General features: G+C 41.5%; 2 protein-coding genes across 9 annotated transcripts in view; one reads left to right on the top strand and one right to left on the bottom strand.

Annotated features, from left to right (window-relative positions):
- LOC308498073 (RNA polymerase-associated protein LEO1-like) lies at positions 1 to 17,458 on the top strand. Of its 2 annotated transcripts, XM_081049374.1 has the most exons (12): positions 1 to 93; positions 792 to 963; positions 4,736 to 4,839; positions 5,627 to 5,772; positions 6,516 to 6,600; positions 7,744 to 7,838; positions 8,405 to 8,539; positions 10,109 to 10,241; positions 10,863 to 11,010; positions 11,550 to 11,647; positions 12,739 to 12,809; positions 15,241 to 17,458. In XM_081049374.1, the coding sequence occupies exons 3-11, from the start codon at positions 4,759 to 4,761 to the stop codon at positions 12,793 to 12,795; spliced, it is 978 nt and encodes a 325-aa protein (XP_080905500.1). In that variant the 5' UTR covers positions 1 to 93; positions 792 to 963; positions 4,736 to 4,758; the 3' UTR covers positions 12,796 to 12,809; positions 15,241 to 17,458. The 2 variants fall into 2 exon arrangements, with proteins under 2 accessions (XP_080905500.1, XP_080905501.1); XM_081049375.1 differs by lacking the exon at positions 15,241 to 17,458 and having other exon boundaries at positions 12,739 to 12,922.
- The window catches only part of TMOD3 (tropomodulin 3), a 65,067-nt gene continuing 62,044 nt past the window's right edge, over positions 16,628 to 19,650 (bottom strand). For 2 of the 7 annotated variants that reach the window (XR_013993409.1, XR_013993410.1), the window contains exons 11-12: positions 18,730 to 18,825; positions 16,630 to 17,585 (exon numbers count right to left, since the gene is read on the bottom strand). Coding sequence is in view for 1 of the 7 variants with exons in the window: in XM_081049371.1 (XP_080905497.1) it covers positions 18,780 to 18,825 (46 nt within the window). In the remaining 6 variants the exon portion in view is untranslated. Of the gene's footprint in view, positions 18,826 to 19,650 lie in introns of all 7 variants that reach the window. The other 5 variants (XR_013993408.1, XM_081049372.1, XR_013993411.1 and 2 more) reach the window with 5 other exon arrangements.

Here is a 19,650-nt window from a genome sequence, read left to right as displayed (position 1 = left end):
GCACCCCTTATTTTTTCACACACAGTGAGTATCTCACTCATCACAGCTGTTCCTGGCCCTGCTTTCTCACAACATGGTGGCTGAGTTCGAAAGGTGAGCACCCCAAATGAGTGAGCCAGGTGAAAGCTGTATTACCTTTTCTTTTTATTACCTTTTGTGACCAGAATCAAAAGTCAGATCAAAATCCACTGTGTTCTGCTTATTAAAAATGTGCCACTAATGTGAGCCCATATTCAAAGAGAGGGAAATTTGACTCCTTGATGGAAGGAATGGCAAAGAATTTGAGGATATGGTTTAAGCCCACCACTTACTTGTCTTTTCTGTGATGCTCTTCTACATACTCTAATCTTCCTCTTATGAATGAACTCTACCCCACTTCTTTCCTAATGCTGTTCGTACAGTCTCGGAGTGGTGGCTGTAGGAGGCTTACCCGGAAGCCTGGTTATAGAAAAAGAAAAGCAGCATGGCGAAGGAGGTTCTGAATCACCATTGTGCCATGAAACCTTCAGTCCCTTGCTATTTCTTGGCTTACCATGGTGAAACTCCTACGTGTGGCTTTTAAGAGCCTTCACACTGACTCTCCAAGGCAATATCGTTTGTGGGCGCTTGGGTTTCAGTAATTAAGCTCTTGTCTTCTGTCCAAACCCACCCTTCTATACCAAGCCTCGCAATGCTGGGGCCACATTTCAGCTTTGCCAGCTGCCCCCTGTTAGGGGGCGCTACAGGAAGACTGGAAGCTTGGATAACAAACAAAAGCTTACTCCTTCCTGTTTGTTTATTAAACTTTCTAGGGGCTTCCTGTTGACTTGCAGTTTTTCTAAGGGGGCCAACCAACACTTCTTCACCCCAGCGAGAAGGCAGTTCCTCCCCTCTACAGCTCAACCCAATTTGCAGTTTTACCAACACTTGGAGAGTCAGCTTCCTCGTTTTCCCCCCCATCCATACCAGCTGGATATTCCTCAGGTATGAGTTTTAGCTCCAAGAGATTCCTTTCTGTAAGTTTTTACGTTTAATAATTCCACCTCTTTTTCCCTGATCTCTAGGAGTGGAAGTTACTCTCTGAGTTTGCTACTTCTGTGACCCCCTTGGACTTTTGTTTTTATACTTTTTGTAACCTAATTACAGTTTTTATATTGTGTCTGTGTAGACAACTGGTATGTTTCCTGCTGCCCAACTAGGACCTGACTGGGTCGTGCAGGAAAAAAAATCCTCAAAGGTGAGATATGTAGATTGGTTTGGGGTTAAATGCAGGCCTGAGCTCCTCACCAATGGAAAGGGGATGCCGGTAACCCGCGGTGTGCACTGAGGTGTGCAGTGACGTCATGCTGAATCCGATTACCCCCTGTGGTTGAGGGCTCATAAGGCTGCAGTGTGGAATGGATACTTCTGAGTTCCCTGGAGCACTCACAGAAAAAAAGTAACAAGCTTAGTTCTTTTAAATGTTCAGCTCAAGTCATGGTCAGAGAATCTGAGCTTTCGGGACAGCCCTAAAAGAATCTCATGTCCTGTAGTCAGAGGGATAACGTAACTGAAAATCAAACAACATTTAATTGTGTAGCTGTGGAATTGTCACATCACAGCCTCTTCGAGTCTTTCATGTGAAAGGGCATTTGTTTGAGAAAGAAACTAGGCATAATGGGGGGTGGCTGGATGACTCCGTTAGAGCGCCAGCTCTCAACAACAAGGTTGCCGGTTCAATTCCCATATGGGATGGTGGGCTGCGCCCCCTGCAACTAAAGATTGAAAACGGCGACTGGACTTGGAGCTGAGCTGCGCCCTCCACAACTAGACTGAAGGACAACGACTTAGAACTGATGGGACCTGGAGAAACACACTGTTCCCCAATATTCCCCAATTAAAAAAAAAAGTAGAAAGAAACTAGGCATAGGGAAATCTGTTTGGACTCATAAGCTGAAAGAATTCCAATTTCCTAGTTGCTCTGAGCCTGCCGAAGCAGTTCGCTTCCTCCCTATGTCTGAAGAAACTAGTCTTATTTGAAAAATGCTGTAATATCATCTTGGGGCAGGTTCTCAAGACTTACTTTTTACCTGTAGACCCATCACTCTTAGTGATAGGTCTCGTCATACTCTGGTAAAGAAAGCACAAACTGACTAGAGAAGAAATACCTTATTGTCGTGCGAGGCGGCCTGCAGGGTCTCAGCTCCTGCTCCCCACATAAGAACGCAGGATATGGTGAGGCCAAAAAGGAACACCCACGGAGCCATAGATGGCGGAGTCATACCACTATATTCTCTCTGGTGGCTGGGTTGGAGACACACGCAGTAGTAACCATACGATCCGCAGTCTGCCATTCACTTATCTGCCTGCCAACCAACCAACCAACCAATCAACGCAGCCCCTCAGTTACATCAGTAGCCAATTGGCTAACTGGTCACAGCTGATGGCCAACCAATCACAGTTGATGGTCATTCACCACCCGAGAACGAGAGCCTGGAAACTGCTCTCTGGGACTCTGTCCCCACACTTATACACCAAAAGAATTACAAGATTTTGCTAACAAATATAGGCAGAAGCCTGGGGAAAATGTGTGGGAGTGGATTATAAGGCTGTGAGATGAAGGACAGACTATAACACTAGTTTGGGCCAAATATGTTAGCACATATAGCTGGGCATGGCTCTATGAGGTCTGCAAGGTTTGCGAAGTTGCCACCGTGCGCTTACAGTGGCAGCCCTGGACAAACAGCTCGGTAAGGCTTCATAACCTTGGTATATCAGTGTCTCACAGCTGTGTTTGTGTTGATGTGTGGTGGAGTCTTGCTGGGTGGCGTTCATGATTGTTGCATGTTTTTGTGTGCCTTTGCGAGAATGTCTGAGCTTGAATTATAGCAACAAACAAACATTAAATTTCTTGTTAAACTTGGCAAGAGTGGAATTGAAATCAGGGACATGTTAGTCCAAGTTTATGGGGATAACGCCATGAAGAAAACTGGCAGTGTACAAATGGGTAACGTTTTTCTGAGGGGAGAGAACGCGTCACTGATGAAGAGAGGTCAGGGTGGCCAGTAATGAGCAGAACTGATGAAAACATTGCAAAAATTTGTCGAATTGTGCGTCAAAATTGTCGTCTGACTGTGAAAAGCATAGCAGACCAAGTAAACTCGATAGAGAAACAGGAAAATCTTAACTAAAAATCTTGACATGAGGAAGGTGTATGCAAAAATGGTCCTAACGGGGCTCACCGATGAACAAATGCAAAGGAGAGTTGAAGTTTGCCAAGACCTTTTGGAGAGGCAAGAAGATGTTTTGGGCGTGTTATCACTGGTGATGAAACATGGGTGTACCAATACGACCCCGAAACAAAGCATCAAAGTGCACAATGGAAGGCAGCCAATTCTCCATGACCAAAAAAGTTCTGTCAGTCCAAATCAAGGGTCAAAATAATGTTGCTAATCTTTTTCGATATCAGAGGGATTATTCATTATGAATTTGTACCAATTGGACAAACAGTGAACCAAGTTTACCATTTGGAAGTGCTGAAAAGGCTGCGTGAAAAATGACCTGAACTTCTCACCAATAATTCTTAGCTCTTGATTCACGACAATGCACCAGCTCACACAGCACTGTCTGTGAGGGAGTTTTAGCCAGTAAACAAATAACTGTATTGGAACACCCTCCTTACTCACCTGATCTGGCCCCCAGTGACTTCTTTCTTTACTTGAAGATAAAGGAAATATTGAAAGGAAGACATTTGGATTACATTCAAGACACCAAGAATAATACGATGACAGCTGATGGCCATTCCAGAAAATGAGTTCCAAAATTGCTTTGAAGGGTGGACTAGGCGCTGGCATCAGTGCATAGTCTCCCAAGGGAAATACTTCGAAGGTGACCATAGTGATATTCAGCAGTGAGGTATGTAGCACTTTTTCTAGGATGAGTTCACAAACTTAATTGTCAGACCTCACATGCTTGGTTGGTTATCTAAAATAAACTCGATGGTTGCCTCCATATAATAAAGTTGAGATGCCAACGTTTCCCTGGCATTATGTGGAGGGAATGCAAAGGCTGAGGGAGACAACCTGCATACTAACCCTTACCTTCTCCAACTACATCCCCTGAGAGGGCCAGCTAACAACAAACATTTGCTGTATCTTGCAGTTTCTGAGGTCAGATGACTTAGCATGCTGGTTCTGGCTCAGGGTCTCTCCCAAGGCTGCAATCAAGACATTGGCCGAGGCTGGATCATTTAATGGCTTGCCTGGGGCTGAAGGATCTGTTTCCAAGATGGCTTGCTCACATGACTCATGGCAGGAGGCCTCAGTTTCTCAGCACGTAGGCATCTCCATAGCAGTTTGAGTGTCTTCACATCATGGCAGCTGGCTTTCTCCAGTGCAAGTGACCAGGAGAAAGAGCGAGTCAGAAAAGCCACAATGTCGTGGACTAGCCTGAGAAGTGAGGTTTATTCTGTTGATCACATAGTCCAACCAGAATGCAATGCTGAGGGGACCACACAAGGGCAAGAATACCAGGGAAAAGGATCATTGGAAACCATCTTGAAAGCTGGCTGTCACCGGAACTTCGCCTTCTACCAATCAACTTTGTCACCTTCCTTCATACATGCTCTTGTCAGGCTTCTGAGGGCCAGGCTCAGGGAGTCAGTTTGAGGTTAGTTTTGTGGAAATTTGATGATGGATCTTGGGACTATGTTGAAGTGATAGGCTAAGAACTATGTGAAGAACTTTTCAGAGAAATTAATACTGTGCATTTTCCCCAGACGTTGAAGATTATAGTGGAACCATGGATCTGTTTGGAGACATAGATGACATTTCTTCACAGAGTGATGATGACAATCAACCACCTATTCCAGGACAGCCTGTTGTAAGTACAGTCACTAATCTCAACTGGTCCCATTGTTCACAGCTAAGGAAAACATGGCAGAGGCTGATAGGTCTGCCTCACATGGGGAGAGAGCACATGGATAGCTCAGTAGCAGTCTGAAACATCTGACGAATGGGTGGCTTTCTTAGCTCTGTGGAGAATTTCTAGATATTAGAGGGCATGGAAAGAACTGCTCAGAATGAGGTTGATGTCAAACTAGGGGCCAGACTGTGAGGACTTAAAGTTTGAAAACCTTTGATTTAAAAGTTATTCAAACCTGTGCCAAGAAGTTTGTGCTATTTGATATTCTTCTCTGGTGTTAATAGTTACTTAGCCTTGAGGGGTTGTATAATTTCACACTTCTATTGCTAAATATCTTATGCAAACTAATTATGTCAGCAAAATAGACTTTTTTTTCCAGGTAATGTAGGCTAACAGCTCGATTCCCATGGTGGGTTTGCTTCCTTTCCTTCCTTCCTCCCTCCTTCCCTCCCTCCTTCTCTCTCCCTTCCTTCCTTCCTTCCTTCCTTCCTTCCTTCCTTCCTTCCTTCCCTCCCTCCCTCCCTCCCTCCCTCCCTCCCTCCCTCCCTCCCTCCCTCCCTCCCTTCCTTCCTTGTTTTATGCTGGGTGAAGAGGATGACATTTTAGGGAAGTGTTGCTAACTGCTTTATCCCTAAAGTTGTTGTTTAAATTTACTTTCTGTCAAACCCCCATGTGCGTAGTGCAGAGGAAATCTAGAGCATTTCGAATGTTATTTCAAGCTCTCGCATTCTGATTCTTCTTTTAGGATGAATGTGGATTGCCTCACGACCAGCAGGGGGAAAAGCCAATTTCTGAAACCAGACTAGAAGTAGAAATTCCCAGTATCAACTCTGATTTAGGAAATGAATTGTACTTTGTTAAGCTACCCAAATTTCTCATCATAGAACCCAAGTAAGAGGGCTTATTAAAGTTTTCTTTTTTTCAAGATACTAAATAAAAATATATAGAATGAAAATATTTTTTCTTATTTATCACGAGTTGGCTATGACAAAGATGGGAGATTTCTCATGTAACTCTGAAAAAATAAGTTTAAGATATGCTTTGATAGAAATATGATGAATTATCGGTGTGAGAGAGTTTTAATGCTAATAATTCCTCTAGCATTTTAGCACTTTTTAATAATTAAACAGACATCACAGTTGAAGTATTTTTTGTTGGTGTGAAGCTAAAAAACTGGAAAATGAGAGTGAGAAAGTTTGCTAGAGAAATCACAAATGTTCAGTGCAAAAGCCATCATGAATCTATAAAAGACAGTGATTTTGGACAACGAAAAAGTGTTGATTGGTATTATTGACAGAGACGCACAAATACAAGCTCTTGTGCAATTAAACACACTTTTCTTAAAAAATATAGAAAGGTCATGTGTCACCTATACTTTAGAAGACCTATTTTATCGAACAAAGAAGCCTGAATTTTTAGTCACATTTGGATTTTATTTCATGTGATAGGTTTTAAAACAAAATTTCAAGAAAATACAGTAATTTGCATATTTCTTTGAAGTTTTTACATGAAGGGATTTGTGTACTGTGATTTTTAAAAGCATATTGGTACATGTTGTAAAGATTATTATTTTATAGTATTAACCGTATTCATTACTAAATATGGCTAATATGACATTAAAAAACAATTTTTAGACCTTTTGATCCCCAGTATTATGAAGATGAATTTGAAAATGAGAAACTGCTTGACGAGGAAGATAGAACCAGGTTAAAATTAAAGGTACCATTCCATTTTATTCCTTTTTTTAAAAAAAGTTTTTCCTTTTATAAGGTAAAATGCAGGAATTATAATTTGAGTTTGTGTAATGATCTTTTATGTGTACTGTTCAATCAACAAATAACTGTTTAGAACAAGGAATTAAATGTCTTTTCAGAATATTTGTAGGGTAGAAGGTACATAACTTTTTTGTTTAACTCCTGTAGAATTGTCACTTTTCTAATCTTTTATTTGCCGTTGTAATTTTTTAACAAAAGATAAAAATCTTTGCAAATTGTTAGCCACTTCCTTCAGGATAATAATGTAGTTTTGTAATGGAACTGCCTGCACATTTTATAGGGCATAGATCCTAGCAACTTCCCATAACAGGAATATCTCAGGCTCTTTATGGAAATTCAGACTATGCACAGAAAGAGGCCTTGTCATTAGGTGGTTCCTCTAGAGATGGCCTGGGATGGCAAAGCACAACCATTGTTCTCACAGGGATGTAGTCTTCTTTAACAGGGTTTCCTATGCACTTCTGCCAGGGGCCCCAGGGGTAGCAGTGGGCAGGATCCATTTGTATGCCCCTTTTGTGATCTGGAGTTCCCTTATAGGTAGGGTAAATTTGAACTGAAAAACAGGGCAAAACACAAGTGTCAGGTTTTAATTTGTTGTTACTCACTTGTTTATAGTCTTTAAAAAATGTTTTTAATGTAATGCCCAGAGCTTCCTTGTCTTATTAAGTGAATGGGCACTTTTCAGTCCCTATTTCATTGGGTTGGTAGCCCTTCACATGGGCCCTGCAGGAGGCAGAGGTCTGTTTTAACTCCTACCTCATGTGGACCCAAAGCCTTATCCTCTGCCCTTTGGAACTCTTGCTGTGTCTGGTAACACCTCCATGCTTCATCCCATTTAGCTTCTGCTTCCACCGCTATGATCTGGGGCTCAGAAAAGATTTAATCAAAATGTGTGGTGAGTTTAAGGAGTATTTCTAGGTATTTGTAGCAGGAGGGTTTCAGTGTGGCTTCATCAGCTATTTATTTATTTAGAAGCTTATTCTATTACTACCTATGAATTCTTGGTACATGATTATAAGTCACTTGAGAAAAACAGAACATGCAGTTTATCTCACTGGTTTTCTAATGCCTTTGTATTTTGAACCAGGTAGAAAATACTATACGATGGAGGATACGGCGGGATGAAGAAGGAAATGAAATTAAAGAAAGCAATGCTCGGATAGTCAAGTGGTCAGATGGAAGGTGAGCACAAAATGCCCGAAGAGAGTTGGAATACCCAGAGGGAGGCCAGGGATGAGTGAAGTTCTGTGTGGGACGTGATTTTCGGGTCATCTTTCATTACACAGTGAACAAACTCTAGGCCTCTGACATTACCTGGGAAAGCTGAGAGAAATAAATAGGGTTGTGATCATATTGCTGTGCTGGTGGGAGACTCTAGAAATGGACCAAGATGTGATTAAATTCATGGTATCTACGTATTGAGGTGAAGCCTAATGTTACCTCTCATATGTGAATGATTAGACATTATACACTGATATTTTAGAAAAATTGTTTCTGTTTTACTAATCAAGTGGTAGAGATTGGGGAAATGGCAAAAACTACATTTCAAGTTGAAAGGAGGATGGATTTTACCATCTTTTGCTTTGAAAGGAGATAGTAATTTATGGTATCTTTGTTTTTCTTCGGAATTCAGTAAAAGGACAAGGCCCTGCAGTTCCACAGCATTTTAAGGCAAGCTAAGAGTAGAATGGAAGCTGGAGGAGGGGTCCACTAGCCACCCTACTAACTGAGCTATTTCTCCTTTCCAGCCTTTCTCTGCACATAGGCACTGAAGTGTTCGATGTCTACAAAGGCCCAGTAAAGGGCAACTATGTCCAACTGTTTGTTAGAGAAGACACTGGTCTCCAGGGACAAGCCATCTTTAAATCCAAACTTACCTTTAGGTAACTATTCATTGTGGATGGATTGCTATTTGCAGTTAAAGAGCAACAAGGTTGAGAGGTTGTGCCTAAAGCCTCACTCAGCCCTGATGATGTAATTCTGAGGTGCATTTCACCAAGGATCCGATAGGAGTTAGCACTCTACTGTGAGTTGCCGTTTCTCAGGAAGCCAGTTCGTGCTACCAAACCGCCAGGAGACTGCTATGTAAACCAGAAGAGCGGTGTATTGATTCACCTTGATCAGCGCTCCGTGTAAGAGGTCTGTTATGGAAGGCTTGTCTGGGCTGCTCTGCTGGTTAGCTGTCCTTTTCCTTAAACGGGAAGTTAGCTGACCATGAGCCTGGGGGCTGTGTGCATGCAGTAGAGGAAAGGGAAGAGCTAGGTGGTGTGACCCTCGGCTGACACGTGCTCAGTGCTGTGGCCCCTCCTCTGGGTGCTGCACAGTCTGCGCCCCCTCACATCTCCCCTCCGAAGGACACGGCCCTGCTGTCCTCCGGGAATTTGTACTTAAGAAGCGGGGCACGTGAAAGACTGTAACAGTGCGCAGTTTTTCTTAAGAGGTCATGATAAAGCCCTCAAATCAGAATGGTTGCGCAACTTTGTAAACACTCGTTTAATTGTGTATTAAAATGAGTGTGTTTGATGGTATGTAAATTATACTTGATAAATCTGTTGCTCTGTTTTAAAGATTGTAACGGACAGCTCTGACGTCACGTTTCACTCTGTCTGTGCAAGCTTAAGGAAGCATCTCAATCTCACTAAGTTTTAGTTTCCTTATGTATAAAATAGAGGTAATCCATTCACCTCAGAGGGATGTTGTATCAATTAGGTCGAGTAGTAATAGAACATTATGTAGTGCAGAGACCTGACACAAGAAATGTCGCTCAAACCCAACCTCTTAATGATCTCTTCTAGAATAGCCTCCTAAAAGACAAGGAATTCTCCAGTGTGCTGTTTTCATTGTGCCCCATGCTCCATATCAGGATATTTGACTGCCCAGCACACTTTCACTCCTTACGTCCTATCTCGCTGCAGCCATGCTCTTCTTCAGACTCTCTGAAGGCGCATCCTTTCTTCCGATGTACTTGAAATCTGGCTTCCTTTAGTCAGCATTGCATTGCTTTCTGCACCAAAGCCTTCTGTTCTGTTATTGGCCATGAGCTGTCATGAGCTGCCGCCCTCACTGTGACCCGCCTCCTTGCTTTGACCTTCCTTCCAATTTTATTCACATGAACTCACCTTCAATTCTTCAATTGTGCCTTCTAGCCTCTGTGTCTCCCTCACAGAACTCAGATTTCATATTTCTTCCCTCTGTGATTATAGTCAGGGGTTTTCTTTGTAAAAGCACTTGACATCGCCTCTCCTCCTTCCTTTCCACTCTCATTTCACCCATGAGCTTTTCCCGGGAGGTGGGGTAGGGGAAGGGACTTCCTGGGGAACCAGAGTGAGGGAGGTTCAGAAACCCCAGGACCTATGGCCCCACCGCCATGCTCTGCTCAAGGGGAAGTGTCTGTGCTTCATACTGTTCATGCTGTATGATCGCCTCAGATGTTTTTGTCCATTTCCCGGCAGACCTCACTCTATAGACTGTGCCACATACAGAAAGATGACCCTGCCACTTGCGAATAGATGCTCAGGGACACAGATTAGAATCTTACCGATTGCTGGTTGTGATCCTGAATGCCAATGCACCGAAAAGAGTAAGGTATGTTGGCTACACTTTATCCTGGGAGTTTTTAGGTATTAAGAGCTGTATTTTCCAGAGTATCAGTTCACCATTTATTGCCACAGCCAGTTTATTTTTGGTAGTTATCAGGAAGCCAGCTTAACCTTCTAAGTGTGTGGTTAACTGTAGTAATGACAGTGGCCTGGTGAGATATAGGAAACCAGACACTCAGGTGTTCTCTGCAATCTATGGAATTTCAGAGGAAAACTGGTAATGTAAAAAATGTAGCATTTGACAGATACCACAAAATTCTGTTAGCCAGATAGGAAGTGAAATAGGAAGGTTCAACCTGTCCTGAAATGTTCAATAGGACATTCCTGATTCATTCCACACTGGCCCCCCCTTGTGAACCCCAACATGTGGAGTGCAGGGATGGAAGGGGATGAAGGCTCTACTTTGGGGCTCAGGGACCCTCCCCTACCAATACCTTCCCATCCTGTCAGGAGCAGTGGGGAGCCCTCTGGGTTGAGGGGCCCAGACAGGAGTATGTGGGCACTGTGGTAGCTTGGTGGAGCCTGGGCAAGTCGGGTGTGTGTCTTGGGGTGAATGGAAACAAGAGGGCACTAAGGTAGTTAAGTTAAATCATTTGCTTCTTTACAGAAAGAACACAAATGTTTGAGGTCAACTCACCAGAAGATGATAGCCTGTTTGCGGAACAAGCAGAACCAGCAGGGGCCAAGGGCCCCCCACCAGGACCCCAGCATTGACGATGAAGCCATTAAAAACCAGTACCGAGGGGAACTGGGAGGTGAGTCGGGTTGGAAGTAGGCTGTCATCTCAGGGCCACGGGGTCTGCGTCTGCTCCCCAGCCTGCTGTTACTCCCCAGCCTGCTGTTACTTACTTAGGACAACGGTACAAACGGGTTTCATTGTTGTTTTGTTAGGACCACTTTCCCACAGAAAGGCTTAGCTGGAAAAATAAGTCTCCCCCAAAATAAAGAAAATCAATTAAATAATTTGTGCCCTTCTGGAGGAAAGAAAATTTGTGTAGTAGGCAGTTTGCCTACTTGTATAATTAAGGATCCAATGATTAAACTTTGTAGTTTTTAAAAATGTGCACTTAAAGCCTCTTGGTTATTTACAAGTGATCAATCTGAGAACAAAAGCTCTCAGATTTAAGTCGTTTCAGCATGTCTGAAAGTTCCATCTACCTTCTCATCAAAACTTAAACTTGTTGGCTCCTCAAGGGAAAATGTACAATGGGAAGTAATCAGCAGAAGGAAAATTCAGGAATGGGTCTTCATCTTGGAAGTTCAGTCTTATGTATATAGTTCCTTTGCTTTTCAGAGGAACAGGCCAGAATCTATTCATCAGATACTGATGAAGAATCAGAAGAAAATAAGTCTCAAAGATTACCGAGAGCAAAGCAACTCACCAGTGATGAGGTAAAACCAACGTTATTCAATTCCAGGGGTTTACTCTAGACCCCAGCTCCTGGAATACAGCTTACAGCTCAGGAGCACAGCAGATGTCTGAGCACAGCAGATGTCTACACACTTCACTGAAGCTCAGTGACGCCAAGTGCAGTGACAGGACTAGGAGTGGCCCAGGGGAGTCTGACACCTCTGCTTGGATGGGTGTTGGAAGGCTGCTCAGAGGAGACCTCTCACTGGGTGTTGAAGAAAGAGTGTTAGCTGGCAGGACACCCCGGCCAGGGTGGGCATGCCAGGTAGATGGAAAGGCCTGTGAGAAAGATGCTGGGGCCCTCGACACATTAAGTCTGGACTGGAGAACCAGGAATAGCTCATGTTGTTCCAGGCGCCTACCACGTTCACTGTGGTAACTGGGTGTCCGGGTATAATAGTGATGGAGGGTTATTCCATTTCCATGTTATTAAAATTTTTTCCCATTAATTCCTTTTCCACTTATAAGATCACAATTGCAAAGAAATGTCACGTTTCAACTATACAAGTGAATAAATGACTGCCCATAAGCCATAATAATTCCTCCAGTGTTTTCTGAACACTTAACATGTTCCCCTCTCTAGGTTCTCGAGACAGGAGTAAACATTGCAGTAACAGGAGTAAACATTGCAGTAACAGGAATGTTCAACTAAACATTGGTCACTTGTATAAGGGAGGTTTTCATGTTTCTATAAACATATATATTTAAAACTTTAAAAGCATACTGGAGAAGCATATAAAACACAAGCAGTCTTTTTAAAAAATCAACAAGCTTTAAACTACTGAATTTTAGAAAGTAAAATACTAAGGAAGCAGAGGAATGTATTACAAGTATGATAGAAATCTTCGTCAGTATAGAAAACGAGTGTCCCTCCGGCCCTGACTGCTGCCCAGGGGCAGCCTGACCTGCTAGAAACAGAGTGTGCACACCCAAGTCGCCTGGGGGTGGAGTATGGGGGGGCTCGAGTTCTAATGTGAAGGGTTAGCCTCCCCTGTCTCAGAACTACTTTAGACAAAATGTCCAGAAACTTTTGATATTGAATTTTTACCTCTTATATCTCTGATCTTTTCAGGTGAACCCTCCAGAAACAGGAAAGCAGGGAGTGAAGAGAAAGACGACAGAAGCATAAAGTGTGCACTTGTTGTATGTATTGTTTTCAACAGTTTGTCTTTAAGCACTGATGACTTGTTTTAATTGAAATGACGAATTGAGTTGCTTTTGCATGACCCTAGTTGTGAATAAAAAAAGTTCAGAAGCAAATGTGACTTTAGCAAATCCATTTTTCCCAAATGAGAAGTTTATTCTGTAACTGTTTGCTCTGGGTCTTAGGTTTTTATGCCTTCCTGCTGTTCTGCCCCAGCCCATCCCCCGGTCAGCCCAGAGCTGAGCTTAGGGTTAGCTCCAGTATTGCCTCCTCCGGGATGCCCTCCCTGCCGTGCCTTGCTGGGTTCGGGGTCCTTCTGTGTCTCCATTGGCATGGCACTAACTTTCCACTGACCAAAAGGTCACCCTGTGACCTTAGAAGAGCAGGTACAGCATGGCAGGGCTTACTGGACACTGGGTGTTTTGCCAGGTGTTGCACGGGCCTTACTAATCCTAATTCTCAGAACACTTGAAGGGCAGGGGCTAATTCCGTTTTACAGACATGGAAGCTGAGCCTAAAAGAACTTCAGACTGCTATCCAAAGCTTTTTCTACCCAAGTGAAAAAAAATCAGCATTTTTGAGACAACCAAAATGCTCAGCAGATACCTGAATGACCTTATGGAAAAAGACCCAAAATATCCACCTGACATCTACAGCTACTACAGGGTTAAAGAGCGGTGGGAAACACAACACTCGATTTAACTTCTAACTTTGTGAGCAGTTGCTGGAATGTAATAGGTACCTAAGAAGTATTTATTAAATGAACAAACCATTGGTATAATCTTGGGCAAGTTACTTCTCTGAAGTCAGTTTTCCCAACTCGGTGGTGTTTGGACTTGACCATGTAAATCCTTCATGACTTAATGTTTATATTTCTCTACCTCTGAAAATTGAATACTAGATATCATGTAGAAAACCTGGATTTACATATTTCCCCCTCCCTTTTATACTTTTAAAGTGTAATTTCAAGTTTGTGTAGTAAACTGATTCATGGTTGGCACTAGCTCCTGAAAGGCAAGTTAGAGACTCATCCAGAACACTGAGAGATACTAGCACAATTTAATTGTAAGGTCAGGTATATAGTTTTTTTTTTCCCAAAAAAAAAATAAATTGCTTGATAACCTAGTTTCAGGTATATATCTAATACGACATCTGTATACTATGTATTTTGTGTTCAACAAAGTCTAATCTCCTTCCATCACCATATATTTGACCCCCTTTAAGCTCTTTAACGTCCCCCCACCTCCTTTCCCCTCTGGTAATTACTTCTGTTGTATCTATTAGCTTGTTTTTTTGCTCATTTGTTGCCTTTTTATTTTATATTCCACATATGGATGAAATCATATGGTTCTTGTCCTTTTCATTCTCACTTATTTCACTTAGCACAATACTCTCAGGATCCATCCATGTTGTTGCCAATGGCAACGTCATCTTTTTTATGCTGAGTATTCCATTGCATATATATACGCCTTCTTTATACAGTCATCCATCGGACAGTTTGTTTCCATGTCTTGGCTGTTGGTGAATAATGCCGCAATGAACACAGGGGTGCATATCTTTATGCTTCAGAATCTATTTGGTTCTATTTTAGTTTCATTCTCCAATGAATAAAAGTACTTATGTTTATTGATTTTATTCCTGAACTCAACGAACTGCGTTTCTTAGTTTTCTTATGTAGCGTTGATTTTCTTCATAACTGCAGTCTTGAATTGTCATTTAAATCACTGTCTTTCATGACTTTGATTTCTGGAGACTTTTCATTTTCTTTCTGTGTTCCAAAGTTACCTTGATTGTTCATGGTATTTGAGGGATTCTCTGCCTGCATATTTTAGGTGCTGTTTTGTTTTGATCCTGTTTTGCTCTCAACAATTCAGCAGGTTGACAGGTACGGTCCTTTTTTTCACTGCGCTGCTTGGGGCATCTCAGCTTTCTTGACCAGGTTCTGTCAGGGAGTGTGGGGCAGGAAAAGCAAATGTGTGATTTCACGGCTCCCTGTCCCCCACCCCTCAATGGCCTTTGACACCAGCGTTTACAGCTTCTCAGCCGCCTCTACCTGGCTCTGCTGAGATGCGAAGGGTGAAAGGAGATGCCTTTTCTTGGAAACTGCTTCTGCCCCTCAGGCACCAGGCTAGTGTGTGAGGTCTGCAGCTCAACTTCTCCACTGTTACGGCACTCGCTGGAGCCACGGTGGGCACTGAACTGCATCTGCCACCACCATCCTTTTCCTTCCTCCACCACCCCATCTTATCTCCCCTACTCGTTCCAATATGCCCAGATGTCCCAATGCATGGATTTTTCAGGCGTGTTTGTGTGTTGAGCAAATGAGCCTTTGTTGAGTAATAATTGTCCAATGTATAAATTTAAGGGGAGAAACGAGTTTCCTCACTCTGCCATCACGTTGATGTCACTCAGGTCACCTATTCTTTACAGGGGCTGGCCTCGAGGCTCTGCTAACGTCTGCAGACAGGACTGGGGCACGGGAATCAGGCTGGGATTTCTAGGGCCTCAACCTTTGCAGACACGCAGGAAAACTTAACATCTGAAGGACAAAATATGTTTGGCGATTTTGGACCCATGTGTGGTCGGCCACCCACGTTTTTTGGCACCTAAAAGAGCGGGGTGCTACTGGGCTGTGAGGGCACGGTTGCCCCACGGCCACAGGTCCTGGCACCACCTCCACTTGGACTCACAGGAGCTCAAGTTACCTGACAACTCAAGTGCCTGAGCTTCCAACTTACTGAAGGGCACCGAGGATTTCTTCCTTGAAGTGAATGTAACCCAACAGCCATCCTCAGAAGGCAGCCAACGTTCAAGACTCAAGGTGAACTTATTCCGCTAAGTTTCAGAACTGTGAACATTTTAAACTTAATTGAAACTTATCCCTAAAAGTTTCCTTAAACCCATTACACGTTTCACTGATTTTCTCTTTGGTTGGTGGATAAGGTGATTGATGTCTTTGCTTTGCTGTAAAAATAATCTCTACCTTTTTTTTTAAGCAAGATTGGCTCCTAACCAGGTCCAGAATGCACCGTATCATAGGACCCTGTTTCTTCACATTTGTGAACACAATTCAGTTTCAGGACAGGCCTGGCCTACTACTGATGGCATCACATTGAACCAATAGATATGAAATTCCCATTTTTATGGGTAAAAATGTTCAGGTACTGGCAATTTTATGTCGTTTAACTCAAGAGGATAGAATAATTCAGGGAAACTAATAAGCTTGTTCTTTTTTAGATTTCTTTTTTTTAAATTGGGGAAGGAGATCAGGACTGTACTGGGGAACAGTGTGTACTTCCAGGATTTTTTCCAAGTTGTTGTCCTTTCAGTCTTAGTTGTGGAGGGTGAAGCTCAGCTCCAGGTCCAGTTGCCGTTGCTAGTTGCAGGGGGCGCAGCCCACCATCCCTTGTGGGAGTCGAACCGGCAACCTGGTGGTTGAGAGCCCACTGGCCCATGTGAGAATCGAATCAGCAGCCTTTCCGCATTAAGAGCATGGAGCTCCAACCACCTGAGCCACTGGGCCGGCCCCTAATAAGCTTGTTCTTGAAAAGGTGTATGTAAGGAATGAACTTTAGAACATCTGAATTAAAAGGATTTTCCAAAAGTCCAAGTCTACAGGATATTTGATAAACTTTTTAAAAATTATTTATCCCAGTGTGAAGTGGTAAGTTCTAAATGCCTATCGTACATATTCTTCAAAAGAAACTTCACTATGCTATGATGAACCAGGTTAATGATATTTTGTAATATTTAAACATCAGTATTATAAAACTTGCTGCTTTTATATTTATAAAAATTGAAAAAACAAAGAAACATCTACACCACTTTGGATATTTTATTATTAACAAATATATTTAAACACTTGTTTTATGTGACAAAGAATCATGATTACAAGGGTAATTTTCAAGCTTTTAAATATAACTAAAACCAAATATAATTTATCCAAAAGACTGCGAAATATAAAGTGGGCATTTATTTGAAATCATAAAGGTTTTTATGCAATGTATGTATGCAAGCATATGTATGCCAATTAAAAAAAATAATTCTTAAGCAGACAAATCTGAAAAAGGGCCCTGTCGGAGGGCAGCACAGGAGTTGCTCTGGCATGCCCATGTGTTTCGGTTCTCGTGGATGCCATGTCTTCGGTTAATACTATTCAAAAGTGAAGTGGCCTTGACGGCATTATGCCAAGACAGGTAAGTGAGAGAAAGACAAATATTTATCTCACTTATATGAGAATCTAAAAAACTGAACTCATAGAAACAAAGCAGACTGGTAGTTGTCAGAGGCAGGGGGTGAGGATGAGGTAAATAGGCGAAGGTGGTCAAAAGATACAAACTTCCAGTTAAAAAAGGAATAAATCCTGGGGATGTAATGTACAGCATGGTGACTAGTTAACAATACTGTATTATATATTTCAAAGTTGCTAAGGCAGTAGATCTTAAAAAGTCTTATCACAGGAAGAAAAAATTTTTTTACCTATGTGAGGTGATGGATGTTATCTAAACTTACTGTGTGATCATTTTGTAATATATTCCTATCCTAAATCATTATGTTGTATACTTTAAACTAACACAATGTTATATGTCAATTATAACTCAATAAAACTATAAAATTTTTTTTTTAATAAAGTGGCATTGTAAGAAGGAGCAAAGTTGGACAGTACTGAACTTGCAGAGAATGGAAGGTGCTATGGACTCCAGAAAAAGCATGCTCCTCAGATCTGCTCGGAGGTAGCGGTGGTTCCTGATTTTATAAGGGAAAGTGAGGCAGCCCTGGGAACACAGAGCCAAAATTATAAGATTTTATGAAATCCCATGAATCTTTTCATCTTATTTTAATGGCTGCAAGGGTTAATAATAACGTACAATAGAAAATGACTAACATTTTATCAAAACATTTTCTAATTTTTTTTATACCATGGAATCCCTTTTTAAAAATGAAAATACATCAGATACTGTCAATGGAAAAACAATTTACAAAGTTCTATTTACATGTAACTTTTCCAGAGTGCACCTATTCCATAAAGCAAATGTGAGGGTTATTTCATTCAAATAAGAATTTGCAATTTAACGATCAAGACAATTCTTGAAATCTCTAACTGTCTATTTTTTCTTAAAAGCACAAAATGTTTTATTTGGTCTTTTAAATGACAGGCACCCTTAGAAAATGTATTTCACCTATACTTTAGACTTCTACTAGGCTTTCGCTACAAGTATATAGCACCAAAATCCATTTTAATAATATAAATATTAGTAGTTGACTTTTAAAATACATAAATTTCATGTAGACATACTGGAAAAATTAGAACTTCAAATATGAATGTAAAATTTTATAAAATGTGAAGTTACAAACTTGTAAAAAGCAGCAATTTAAAAAAGTAAATATTCTTTGATTAAGTAACCAGATTAAGTTTCAATTGGTTAGACTGCAAAACTTAAGGTCTTAGAATATCTTTGGGTTAAAAATCAAGACTACTTGATTTTAAAACTCAACCGTAATCTATTACAAAATTTTAGAGCAATGTAGAAATTCTGAAAGTTACTAAAAGTTTAAGAGGTGCCAGATTTTTTTAAAGAGGTGCCAGATTTTTAAAGATCAAAGTAAACATCAGTTTTCTCTCTTGTAATTACAATTCTTGAAAGATTTTTTTGCATTCAATACTTGGAATGTTCATCTTTAAAGTTATTAATGAAGAAATCGTTTCTTCAATTATGTAACGAACTGTTAGTAAGTCAGAACTGGAACGGTACAAGCAAAACACTCAACTTCTTCATACTTTGATAAATAATAAGTGAAAAAGATATTACCCATAAGTACGATATATAATTCTACCTACCTATGTTTAAAAACAAAACAAAACAAAAAAAACAACTTATAGAAGGAAGGGGTAACGTACTTATCGATGTACTAACTTACAGGACAGGGCAAGCAAGGCAGCCGTGCTGGAAGTGGAATGGTAGCCTGATCTACTGCTCCATGCTGGCTCCCCACCCTGCTGGAACAGTGCAGTCTCTTAAATCAAGTACATTTCCAAAGTTGTATATGAATAGAGAGAGAGGGAGAGAAGGAGAGAGGGAGAGAGAGAAAGAGAGAGAAAGAGAAGAGAGAAACTCGTTAAAGAAAAAAAGCAGCAGCCTATATCTGAAAGGGAATAGTGCAAAGTCAATCTTTGGCCCCTTTAAAACACTGGATTCAAAGAAACAAATACATCTTGTTAAGAAGGCTTATTACCATAGTACACAAGAAGCTGCCTAGCTCATTGGGTAAACTGTCCACCCCAAGCCAAAGGAGCAGACATTTTGTAATTCAATGTCAAAAAATAACAACAGACCTCTCCACTACTCTGAAACGAGATCTTCCCTTTAGAAAAATCTCCCTGTGAATGACACAGCCAGGCCTGCATTTTTGAGGCCAGGATTACTCAGATTCCTTTGCCCCTGCCTGCCTTCGGTAGCAGTGATGCCTCGATCACCTCCTGCTCCAGGGGCTGCCTGGATACAGGTCCAAATCCTCCATCACACTGGTGGTTCTGGAGTCAGTCTTCCCAGCACACTAGACTTCAACTGTTCACTTTCATACTTTGAGTAATAGGAAGACAACTTTTGTTATGAGAAACTGCTTTTACACAATATGGACAAAAAAGTACAAGATGAAAGAAAACAGTAAACATTAGGTTTATGAAGAAGATCTGTCTTCCTTACAGGTCTGAAAATTTGCAGTGAGTGGTGATTAAATACCATTTATAGAATTCTGCATTGCATAAAGAAACTTCTCACTAAACTGTGCAACACTTGATTTGTATGCATGCCAGTTTCTAATTTACAGTAACCATCAGTT

The sequence above is a fragment of the Rhinolophus hipposideros genome (assembly GCF_964194185.1).
Source record: "Rhinolophus hipposideros genome assembly, chromosome: 5".
Lineage (NCBI taxonomy): Eukaryota > Metazoa > Chordata > Mammalia > Chiroptera > Rhinolophidae > Rhinolophus > Rhinolophus hipposideros.
Note: the sequence above shows the minus strand (reverse complement) of the source record. Positions and strands in the feature narration are given on the sequence as shown.